We start from the raw sequence: 13170 nt of genomic DNA on the forward strand, positions 1-13170 counted from the left end.
AGGAGGCAATTCCACCACTGCCTCCCCAGTGGCAGACTTTTTTTTTTTTTTTTAAGCTTTAGCGACTTTTATTCTTTTGGCGCCTCTGTTCATTTCCACATTGTTGGAGTCCACCCATGGTGGAAGGGTGTTAACCCCTTGTTTCTAGATCTACCGAGACAGACTTCTTAATCCTGAGTGGGGTCAGGTCTAATCTCCCCACCTGCATCTACAGTGGTTGCCTATCGGGTAACCCATGTTGGTGAGTATAACTTTACATACTTGCCTCTTATTACCCACATCAATCCAGTACATACAGCACTACATTGGGCTCTCGGTGTTCACTCTCGTTTTCGCGAAGGCAAGATTATCTTCAGTGTTGCTTTGTAATAAGAGGTACACGCATCGTACAAGTAATAAAGAATACTGGAGCTAGAAAAACAAACAATCTTTATTGGCAGAGATGATCGGGGGTGAGAGGAGTGCAGTTGAGGAGTTTGCGATTATCTGAGATACATATTCAGCATATTTATATATGTACATCATTGTTCACCCTTTACAATTTTTGGTATTTTTTTTTAATTTTCCTACAAAAATAAGAGGAGCTGAAGCACCCCCTGGTCTGGGGAGGACTGGAAAATGTTGCCCCGCAACAGTCAGTCATCTGCCTCAGTCCCGAGGGGGCAAATCTCATGCGACTCCCCCATAATGCAGCTCCAGAGACATGATACATGGAAAGGGGCGGAGATCAGGGGTCAGCACAAGAGGACTCTGGGAACTGTAGGATTTCCCATCTAAGCTGAGCATGGAAGAGAGAATTCTGGGATTAGTGGTCATCACATGCAGAGGAATCATTCCAAGCTGTGGATTGAGATACGAGAGTACACGAGACACACCTGTGCTTTCGGCGTGTTAATCACCCAAAAATGTGCACAAGAGACATCAGCATGTAGAAAATGCCTCAATATGATAGGGCAGCGTCAAATAGGGTTATGCTAAATCTAGAAATTGCAATATTAATGTAGTTACAAAAACACCAATATATATCCTCACCATGCACATACCAACATGATTATATATGGTGAAGTGAAAAATGAGAATTGGCTCTTGGGTGCATGATAAGGATAGAAACTTTATTCATATATATCACAAATCTCAGACTACATCAAAAATACAAATATCCCATAAATACTAAACAACCCCATAAAATGACTCCTCACAAACCCTCCAACAACATAGGGGCTGCAGTCCCCTATGAAGGAAATGGAACCTGCACCATAAGACTTGTTAGAAAACAAGTGAGAGACCAAACAGTCCAACCTGACGTATAATGAACAATTGATAGCCAGTAAATACAAGCAGAGCTCATGGGCAATGTTCCTGAAGCATGTATTGAGCACAAGGGAACAGATTGAAATGCAGCATCCACAAAGGTACACAAAATAGCTTGAAGCAAATGGATGACATCTGATGACATGTAGCGTTGATGACCAGCAAAGCAGACTGATAACATGCACCCAGCATATATAACAAACAGTCCCCCAATCGCAGGGTAAGAGCAGGTGAAGCAAAGCGGTGCAGTAGATCTTCACAGATGTAAGCACATGTAGCAAAGCAATGATAAGTCCCCCATTCGCAGGGCATGTGCAAACAGTCGGGCATGCTTTGGAACCTACACCTTCTTTTGACCTCCTGACATCCAGCACTTTGATACTCGGGTCATCTTGTTGCCAGCACAGGGGATACCCAGCCTTCATCACTGCATCATGGACTTTGCCATTCAAATCTGGTAAATATGAGAGGACATCATTCCCCATATGCCCGACTGTTTGCACATGCCCTGCGAATGGGGGACTTATCATTGCTTTGCTACATGTGCTTACATCTGTGAAGATCTACTGCACCGCTTTGCTTCACCTGCTCTTACCCTGCGATTGGGGGACTGTTTGTTATATATGCTGGGTGCATGTTATCAGTCTGCTTTGCTGGTCATCAACGCTACATGTCATCAGATGTCATCCATTTGCTTCAAGCTATTTTGTGTACCTTTGTGGATGCTGCATTTCAATCTGTTCCCTTGTGCTCAATACATGCTTCAGGAACATTGCCTATGAGCTCTGCTTGTATTTACTGGCTATCAATTGTTCATTATACGTCAGGTTGGACTGTTTGGTCTCTCACTTGTTTTCTAACAAGTCTTATGGTGCAGGTTCCATTTCCTTCATAGGGGACTGCAGCCCCTATGTTGTTGGAGGGTTTGTGAGGAGTCATTTTATGGGGTTGTATAGTATTTATGGGATATTTGTATTTTTGATGTAGTCTGAGATTTGTGATATATATGAATAAAGTTTCTATCCTTATCATGCACCCAAGAGCCAATTCTCATTTTTCACTTCACCAAGAGACATCAGCACTGGTGAGTCACTGGTGACTGACGGCACCAACAGGACATGGTCAACAGAATTAGCCTGTTCCCTGGCCAATATCTAGGAGACACTTAGACTTGGCCTATGAATTCTCACCCCATGGGTTTCCTAATCCTTCCTCCATCTCAATGACAGACAGCCAGTAAAAACACACAAAGCTAGTTCTACAACCATCTTCCCTACCACATGCCCTAAGCATCTGCCAGTAAGAGGACCTCCACCAGATCTGCTCACTCTCCAGTCGACTTCACCAGACTGACTGCAGGATCCCACAACACGCCGAGCCAGCAATGGAAGTCAGATCATTTATGGGATCCACCACATCAGATGAACCGGAGAGGATTCCCCAGAGAGGGTCAGACATACAAAGGATCCAGTAATCCAGCTGAGATCCACAATCGTTCCCCACAGTGCTGAGAAGTGCTTCATTTCTAGAAGGCCAGCATTGACACACACACAGAACATACGGTAATATGTAGAATCATATCATTGGTCTGATTGGAATCAGGTCTGATTTTGGAGTGTAGCACACAGCATTCTAATGCTGCCAAAGTGCACCTGTCACCATTTGGTAAATGTGTGGTAAAGATGGTGGATGCAGGAGGTGAGCAATAACTCGTTTTAGTTATGATGGTTTGGGGGAATTTTACAAATTATATTAAGCACCATCTCCCGCACCAATTACATCCATCTCCCCTATGCCAGCTTAGCCCCACACACATTACCACAAGCACAACATTCTTAGGACTATGGCTTCTGAAAAGTTTGGCTGTGAGAAATATTTGATGGCACAAAGATCGTTAAGATAGTTAGCCTAACCTGCTGCCACTGTTCCCAGCCATCACCAACAAAAAGTACACAATACAAGACCTGAAACCTCCAAAGCATACTGAAACCTTTATCTGGGCCAGGGCAGAATGCACCAGTTGCTGTCAGCCAGCATAAACCACATTAGATTACTTTTGAAAGGTATGATACAGGTAACACTGGATATAAAACCCTGGCTGGTGCCATCCTGCCAGAGACCCTCAAAGTTCAGAAACCAGGAGGCCAGCTCCCTGAAAGGCACCCATCACATGGAGAGCTTCAGAACAATGCATCCTGGGTAGACATTGCTCAGAGACACATCAGCACAGGAGATACAAACCTCCATATGAAGTTAAGACGTGAAATGTCTGGTCCTCTTTATAGTGGAACCATCATGAGACACCGGAAGACTCAAGTCACACATCCAGAAGATGCTTGACTCCAGGTGGTCATGGTGACCCCTCTGGCATTCATATGGTCTATACTATTTTCCTGGAACAAGTACATAGAGCAGGATGTACAAGAACACATGATCTCTAACATCGTATCCAGTGAGTGTTTATGGCCACATGATAGCCAGAGGACCAGCATGACGGCCTGTCAATCAAGAGTTGGTCAAGGAGAATTACTTGCATCTCATAGACCACCTCCAATCTTGTTGGCACTCTGGAATGGTAGTTTTCAAATGACTTGTGACAGGTGCACTTTAAAAAAAGTACACACAGATTCTTCCACTGATTGATGCTGTAGGGATGAGTAACTCTCTGGCTTCCGAGCTACTGGTGGTGGCAGACATCAAATCTCAGCTTCCCTTGGCTGCTGCCACCATTTAGGAAGCCTCTGATTGTGTTCTGGGCATAAATGAGAGTTAGACCTGTGCGAGTATGGAGGGAGGGGGGGAGGGGGTCGCAAAAAGTCGCATTTATCTCTACAGCGTACCCTACACTCCGTACAAGAATAAAGCCATTCTCTCACTTTTATGGAATGTTATATTTTGAGATCACTTTCTCTAGGATTTGTGGAACTGAGGTTTGTAGTGTCAACTCATGATGGTTATTCAAGATTAGAGAGATCTGTCCCAGCTCTGTGAGCAAGACTGTGATGTATGCTTAGAGTAGCATCTGGTGGCAGATCGACCATTATGCTAGGTACACACCATACAATTTTCTGTTAGATTTACCTGCCAGATGTTGGAAAAAAAAAATCTATCTGGCAGGTAAATCCAACAGAAAATCTAACAGAAAATTGTATGGTGTGTAACTAGCATTAGGTAGATCGCAACCTGGCCACACATTGCACAGCAATTTGCAATCAATTTCAGCATGAAATCGTTGCAAATCATTCTAACAAGAACAGATGTCCCCCTGCTGGTGATGAGGAGCAGTACATCCTTTGTGACATTCTTGTACATATCCTTGTGTCCTAAATATTCCCACTCCTCCATGGAGAAATGGACAGTGACATCCATACACCCCATGGGAACCTCTCCCGTCAGCAGCCCAATGATCTTGTTAGTAACGTCAAGTATCGTCTTATGACTTATTATGTAGCTAGGAGTCAGCTGAAGGCACTGTTATGGGAGGTGGTGCACCAAGATGGGTGCTGGAGGTCAACAGCTTACTAGAGATCGTCTTCCCAATTATTTCCATTAAGCATGTAACTGGTTTCCAGGGTGAGGTTAAATATCCTTTTGCTAATAAGATACTGGAGCCCATCTATTGACTCTGAAGTGGTCATGTGACGACGCTCCTCCGAGGCGGTCATGTGACGACGCTCCTCCGAGGCAGTCATGTGACGACGCTCCTCCGAGGCAGTCATGTGACGACGCTCCTCCGAGGCGGTCATGTGACGACGCTCCTCCGAGGCGGTCATGTGACGACGCTCCACTTTTCACATCAGCCTCCATGCTTTGCCTTAATAACAGCTTTTCATTCTATTCATAAAATTACCAGCAGCAGGGGCTAAGTACCATGCATGCTATGCAAACATCCCCGCCACCCCCTCCTATCATGCAGAGTAGCGCAGGGCGTGTTATATTTACCTGCTTCCAGCGCTGCGGATGTCTGTGCATCACAGCAGCAGCACTCTCCACCAAGCTCCCGATCACATGACTCACATCAGTCTTGTGATAGGGCGCTGTTTAATGGCAGCTGAGAGAGTGTGCTGTAAGACCCGCAGCACTGGCACAGGTAGCGAGTGTAGTAGTACCCGCTTTCAGTGCTGCAGGTCTCCATCTAAGCCTCACAGCACACTCTCCGCTGCCATTCAATGGCTCCCTATCACGTGACCAATGTCAGTCATGTGATCAGGAGCTCGGCGAATGGCAGCAGAGAGTGCTGCTCCTGTGATGCATGGAGATCCGCTGTGCTGGAAGCCGGTAAATATAACACGCACTGCGCTACTCTGCATGTAGATGGGAGAAAGTGGGGCCACCAGACCCTCCTGCAATCGCCGGGGGTGGTGAGGACTGTTACACCCATGACCAGCTGGAGGACTGGATGACCAGAATACCTCAAGATTCTGGCCACATCTCCATCTCACACAGGGCGAAAACCCTTATTCATTCCCAGAATACAATCAGAGTTTTAGAAGGAAATACTTGCTGAAGCTACATTTAACCCTTGCAGAAGAGTCTCACTCTGGTTGCTGCGTCCTCCCATCCATTCCATATTACAAAGGAAGACAGTGCAGCCAGAGGAAGGAGACTTACAGGCCAAGCAAACAAATTATTGCAAAGGAAATTTCTCTGCCCGTTTTCCTGGAAGATTCAGAGAGTGTAGTAAATGCTCCACCCGAAAATCTGCTCCACAGCTGCAAATACCAGTTTGGGTGGAGGAAGCCATTCTAGCTGCTCACTGTCCTTCCTGCATCAAACAGAATAAGCATTCGGTCGCCTGTGACTGAACCCAGGTCCTGAGACTGAACATTCACAAATGCTGAGGACTGAACCCAGATGCCAGGACCAAGAGGTCAGACGCTGGGCACTGGACACCTAGGCTGGGACTTGGCGCTCAGATGCCACAGACTGAATACAGAGGTCCTGCATCCTCTGGAAGAAGTAGTGTCATAAAACCAGAGGTAACTTCTGTTCGGTGGTAGGTGAGTAACATACAGGCAGGTGCAGTGTTGCTTGGCTTGACAAGACATAGGAAGCATGTGACCCCAGTGTGACCCGGGGGCGGTGCTGGGGGAGGGGTGTAAGGTGCTGGGTGGAGCTTTGGCAGGGAAAGTGCATCATTGATCACAGTTTCTTGACTGTCCGGTATGGAGGCTGGGAGGTGGCCATAAAGGATTTGGTATTGAGGATGTCCACGCTCTTCCGGCTGGAACACACCACATCTCGGATGAAGCTGGAGCAATCCAGACACACGTCCTTCAGAGCAGAACCCTGAGCGTAGATATGGGGGAACTGCACTTCCACGTTCTTCCAGGAGGGGCCGCTGCATGAGCTGAACAGAAGTGAGCAGAAGAAAGAAATTAACACCTCAGGGAGGGCAAACATATTCACATAGCAGGAAAATGCTCCAATATGATCACTAGTGAAGGTCAATGAGATACTAAGAAGCAGCCTGGGCCGCCCATGGGGTGGGCTCCTCAGGTGGCAGAAGTGTGTGTGTGTGTGGGGGGGGGGGGGGCAAGCAGGAGGGGGTAGCAGCCAGAAAGGGGGGCAGTGGGCACAGCGGTATTGAGGGGGGGGGGGGTCTGCCTGTCTGCGCTCTCCCTCCAGCTATTACCGCGGTGTACAATTATCAGGCAGCAGGTGGGGAAGCAATGACTCACCTCCTTGACGCTCCAGTGCTGCATTTCACCGCTCGTCAGTCATCACTTCCTGCGATGTACTGTACAGTGGGCGGCATTACAGGAAGTGACGAGCGGTGGAACGCACGCTGGAAGGCGGTGAGTCATCGCTTCCCCGCCTGCTGCCTGATAATTGTACACTGCGGTAATAGCTGGAGGGAGAGCACAGACTAGGGGGACCCAGGTGAGGACCCCCTCCCCACCGCTGTGCCCGCTGCCCCCCTTCCTGGCTGCTACCACCTCCAGGCTACCTATACTGGGGGCAGTTATACTAACTATTGGGAGGGGGGGCATAATCTTAACAAGTTTGCCTCAGGCGCCAAAAGTCTAGAACTGGCCCTGCTGAGAACCTGCATGCAAATTCAATGCAAACTGTATGCAGCTTGGACCTGGGCCATCAGATACACTTCCTGCACTTTCGGTTGGCCCAATTCCAAGCTGCATACCGTTCGCATTAGATTTGCATTCAAGCCAGAATGACTAACATCGCATTGACCATCTCTATTCATCAGCTTCATAAAGTCATTTCAGGGCGAAGGTCATCCTTTATTTATAAGACTTCTGTTACAGAACCAGAGCCAACAGGATCTTGGAAAAGTACCAAAAATATAATCAGATTTTATTAAAGGACAACCGATGTGACATGATGAGATAGACATGTGTATGTACAGTGCCAAGCACACAAATACATAAGCTGCGCTCCTTTTTTCTTTCTCTGCCTGAAAGAGTTAAACATCAGGTATGTAAGTGGCAGTTGCTGTGAGCCAGGACCAAGTCAGACTACAGTGTGACCCTCACTGACACCGGTAAGTAATTACAGCCATAAAACACTTTCCTGTCAGTAAATGGCTTCTGAGAGCAGAAAAGATAAAAAGGGTCAATGGGATTGATTCATCAAGCTGCTCTGCTACAGCTACCACGATCCTTCGTGGTAGAGATACTTCACAGAAGCAGGACCACCCGCAGTTAATGTTACGCGCATTGCTAAGGAAGCAATGTGTGTAACTAATGCTGCATACACACTTGAGATAAAAGTCTCTGGAAAAGGCAAGATCACAGACCAATTTTACCCCATTCCATGTAGTATGAGAGCCATATTCTACACAGTCTATTCTATGGAGCTGCACTCCCCATCAGATAAAATCTTTGCAGGATGCTGCACACACAGATGCTGTACACATTCAAAAGATCATTATCTGCAAAAGATCTCTTCCTGCAATAGATCCATTCCTTCAAAATGCATTCATAGTCTATGAGATCTGCAGATCATCATACACACCTTGTTTAGCAGGCAATCATCTGCAAATCAGATCCACCAGGATGGATTTTCAGATCTGCAGATGATTGCCAGATATGCAGATGAAGTCTGTTAAACCAAGTGTGTATGAGGATCTGCAGATCTCATAGACTATGAATGCATTTTGAAGGAATGGATCTATTGCAGGAAGAGATCTTTTGCAGATAATGATCTTTTGAATGTGTACAGGCATCTTTGTGTGCAGCATCTTGCAAAGATTTTATCTGACGTGGAGTTCAGCTCCATAGAATAGACTGTCGATCTGATTTCCTCCCGAAATCGGATCGGTCCGTCGATCGCGCCGTGCGGGAAATTACCCTCGATCGCCCGCGGGTAGGGAGCGCGTCGCTAGCGGCGGCAGATCCGATCAGTATACATTACCTGACGCTGGCTCCCGGGCGTCTTCTCCTCGCTGCACTCGCTCCATCCCGGCGCTTCCTGTCACTGCAGTGACCAGGAAGTTCAAATAGAGGGCGCTCTATTTGAACTTCCTGGTCACGGAGTGACAGGAAGCGCCGGGATGGAGCAGGTGTAGCGTGGAGAAGATGCCCGGGAGCCAGCGTCAGGTAATGTATGCGCGGGGGGGGGACAGGTGGCAGCGGCGGCTTCACGGGTTGTGATCGGTTTCAAGCTGAAATTGATTCACAATCTGTTTGCAGTAAAGGCAGCCATACGATCAGTGGGCGGCAGATTCGATCAGATAGGGATCTGTCAGCTGGTCGATCTAATGGCAAATCGACCAGTGTATGGCTACCTTTAGACATGTTTTTTATTTTCCATATGTATTGTATTTATTATGAGCACTTTGAACTTAGATTCAATCAGGTTTGCTAGATCACTATCAGTATTTTCTATGGACTGAATATGATTGGAGATGCCTTTATAAACTACAGTTACCAGATCCTCCCATGCCCCACCTTCTACAGAAAAGAATCAGGGATGGCCTAGCAACAACATGTTCCCGGGATCATGACACAGGCAGGTGAATTTTTGTGACACACACACACGTTCCATAGCACTGCATCCCTCGGCAAGTTGTATACTCACTGGAAGGAGTCCTTCTTCTTATGGGTATGACCACTTGTGCCAAAAGCTGCTGAGGGGCTTTCAAAGCCAACACTGTAGACAGGAATATGGCCGAGCTTCTTAGCTGGAAGCTTCATCTGTTTTGCAGAAAGAAAAATTGAGCATTAGCCAAATTGGTGTCACTGTGACCTTTTACAAGAGGTCTCCTCACAAACAGGACAACAGGCCTCCTCAACTTCCCACAGGAGGTCTCTTCACATTCCCCACACAGGGAGGTCTCCTCACCTCCCCCCCCCCCCCCCACACGCGCACACACACACATACACAGGTTTCCTCACCTTCCCAAAAGATCTGATCTAAAGGAAAGGCTCTCCTAAGATGTTGTAACTGAATTACAACCCCAATTATATCACTTGTTTAACTTCAAAAAATAATCCCAACTATTTTTATTTAGGACTTTATTTATAATGGGCTGACATCATCTGCAGCACTTCTACAGACTATATAGCGTCATCAACTGTCGCCTAGAGAAGCTCACAATCTAATCCCCATCTTAGACATATCTCTATTATAGCCCAAGGCTAATTTAGGGGGAAGCCAGTTAACTTATCTGTATCTTTTTGGGGTGTGGGAGGAAACCGGAGTGCCTGGAGGAAATCCATGCAGACATGGTGAGAACATACAAACTATGTACAGTCAGTGCCCTGGCTGGAACCCCTGATTGGAACCACCAGGGACACAGGGCTGCCAGGTGAGATCTCCACCATGCCCATTGATAAACAACTACTGTATATCCCTCAAATGACTTCAACTACAATTCCTCACAAACAAACATAACATCAACTATATCGCTCACAGAACCTCCATAAACTCTATACATCTATCTCGAAGGATGAATTTATCCTCCTTAGCGGTAACCCTGAGTCAGGCTTGGGCTGGAAATCCGCAGCTCACAGCTGTAATCTCGAGCTGGATGCATGAGAGGTGAGTAATGTGCAGGGCTGCTGCAGATCTATCTAGCGGTAGGAGTTTTAGGGTCTAAAAGCTTGTGAAAAAATTGCACCGCTTTCAGAACCTAAAATCTAGATATAATCATACCACTAGGGAGGGTAACTCTTATATAGCCTATAGAACAATGATGGACCCATGTGTCCCTTGTACGTCCCCCCATAACCCAATCCCTTGTACAACACCAACCATATCTCAAATATAACAACCAGCACTATCACTTTCCTCATATAACCCAATAATCTAAACTAGAGCCCTCATATAATGCAACAATCAGCCTAGCTATCTCTCTCCTAGAATAACCCCAACAATGAACCTATTTCTATTCCTTATACATTAAAAATGACGAGCCCAACTATCACACTGCTATAACTGCTACATTTCCTGCTGTGGCCACTGTTAGATGACCTATAATAATGGCATACAAGAAAGCCCAAGACAGCACTCACCTTCACACTGCAGGAGCCGCAGGCTGACCTGGAAGGAAGGACATGGAGAATGTTATCACTCAGTGGAAGGTTCCACCATTTCTAACAATGCACTACTTCTCACAAGGCTGTTCAATGTACAATAACGGAAGGTAAACAGACTGATCTATGACTTCTGAAATGTGATTGGCTGTGACAAATTACTGTGCCTCCCATGCAGAGTAACCACTGCAGAGCAGAGAGGTAATTCCATTTTTCAGGCAACAGCGACATGACCTTCTCTCCTCCATCTCCCCTGATCAACAGAGTCCTGTCTCCATGCTGGAGCCATGGGGACAGGATCACAGATGCTGCTGGAGCCATGGAGACAGGACCACAGATGCTGCTGGAGCCATGGAGACAGGATCACAGATGCTGCTGGAGCCATGGAGACAGGATCACAGATGCTGCTGGAGCCATGGGGACAGGATCACAGATGCTGCTGGAGCCATGGAGACAGGATCACAGATGCTGCTGGAGCCATGGAGACAGGATCACAGATGCTGCTGGAGCCATGGAGACAGGATCACAGATGCTGCTGGAGCCATGGAGACAGGGTCACAGATGCTGCTGGAGCCATCGAGACAGGACCACAGATGCTGCTGGAGCCATCGAGACAGGACCACAGATGCTGCTGGAGCCATGGAGACAGGATCACAGATGCTGCTGGAGCCATGGAGACAGGGTCACAGATGCTGCTGGAGCCATGGAGACAGGGTCACAGATGCTGCTGGAGCCATGGAGACAGGATCACAGATGCTGCTGGAGCCATGGAGACAGGATCACAGATGCTGCTGGAGCTATGGAGACAGGATCACAGATGCTGCTGGAGCCATGGGGACAGGATCACAGATGCTGCTGGAGCCATGGAGACAGGATCACAGATGCTGCTGGAGCCATGGAGACAGGATCACAGATGCTGCTGGAGCCATGGAGACAGGATCACAGATGCTGCTGGAGCCATGGAGACAGGATCACAGATGCTGCTGGAGCCATGGAGACAGGGTCACAGATGCTGCTGGAGCCATGGAGACAGGATCACAGATGCTGCTGGAGCCATGGAGACAGGATCACAGATGCTGCTGGAGCCATGGAGACAGGATCACAGATGCTGCTGGAGCCATGGAGACAGGATAACAGATGCTGCTGGAGCCATGGAGACAGGATCACAGATGCTGCTGGAGCCATGGAGACAGGATCACAGATGCTGCTGGAGCCATGGAGACAGGATCACAGATGCTGCTGGAGCCATGGAGACAGGATCACAGATGCTGCTGGAGCCATGGAGACAGGATCACAGATGCTGCTGGAGCCATGGAGACAGGATCACAGATGCTGCTGGAGCCATGGAGACAGGATCACAGATGCTGCTGGAGCCATGGAGACAGGATCACAGATGCTGCTGGAGCCATGGAGACAGGATCACAGATGCTGCTGGAGCCATGGAGACAGGGTCACAGATGCTGCTGGAGTCATGGAGACAGGATCACAGATGCTGCTGGAGCCATGGAGACAGGATCACAGATGCTGCTGGAGCCATGGAGACAGGATCACAGATGCTGCTGGAGCCATGGAGACAGGATCACAGATGCTGCTGGAGCCATGGAGACAGGATCACAGATGCTGCTGGAGCCATGGAGACAGGATCACAGATGCTGCTGGAGCCATGGAGACAGGATCACAGATGCTGCTGGAGCCATGGAGACAGGATCACAGATGCTGCTGGAGCCATGGAGACAGGATCACAGATGCTGCTGGAGCCATGGAGACAGGATCACAGATGCTGCTGGAGCCATGGAGACAGGATCACAGATGCTGCTGGAGCCATGGGGACAGGATCACAGATGCTGCTGGAGCCATGGGGACAGGATCACAGATGCTGCTGGAGCCATGGAGACAGGATCACAGATGCTGCTGGAGCCATGGAGACAGGGTCACAGATGCTGCTGGAGCCATGGAGACAGGACCACAGATGCTGCTGGAGCCATGGAGACAGGATCACAGATGCTGCTGGAGCCATGGAGACAGGATCACAGATGCTGCTGGAGCCATGGAGACAGGATCACAGATGCTGCTGGAGCCATGGGGACAGGATCACAGATGCTGCTGGAGCCATCGAGACAGGATAACAGGAGGAGGGAGGTTTGTGTCACTGGAGCTTGGACAGGTCAACTCGATGCTCGCCACTTTGCAGTTCAGAAAGCCTACAGTGGGGCTCACCTATTGCCACGCATAAGGCGGTTAGTCAGGCAGGAACTTGAATGCTTAGCTGGACTGAGCACAGAAGTTTATGCCTCTGCAGAGGGCTGGGCAATGGAGCTGCTGGCAGGGTAATCTGACCTTTCTGCTGGCATTCACAGAA

At 48.1% G+C, this 13170-nt stretch overlaps 1 protein-coding gene across 1 annotated transcript in view; it reads right to left on the reverse strand.

Moving 5' to 3' along the window:
* Positions 1-2350: 2350 nt before the first annotated feature.
* SPIRE2 (spire type actin nucleation factor 2) overlaps positions 2351-13170 on the reverse strand; it is a 90394-nt gene continuing 79574 nt past the window's right edge. The window contains exons 13-15 of the mRNA XM_068261503.1: positions 10791-10818; positions 9355-9470; positions 2351-6661 (exon numbers count right to left, since the gene is read on the reverse strand). Coding sequence (XP_068117604.1) covers positions 6454-6661; positions 9355-9470; positions 10791-10818 — 352 coding nt within the window. The 3' untranslated portion in view covers positions 2351-6453. The remainder of the gene's footprint in view (positions 6662-9354; positions 9471-10790; positions 10819-13170) is intronic.

The sequence above is a fragment of the Hyperolius riggenbachi genome, chromosome 11, assembly GCF_040937935.1.
Source record: "Hyperolius riggenbachi isolate aHypRig1 chromosome 11, aHypRig1.pri, whole genome shotgun sequence".
Taxonomy (NCBI): Eukaryota; Metazoa; Chordata; class Amphibia; order Anura; family Hyperoliidae; genus Hyperolius; species Hyperolius riggenbachi.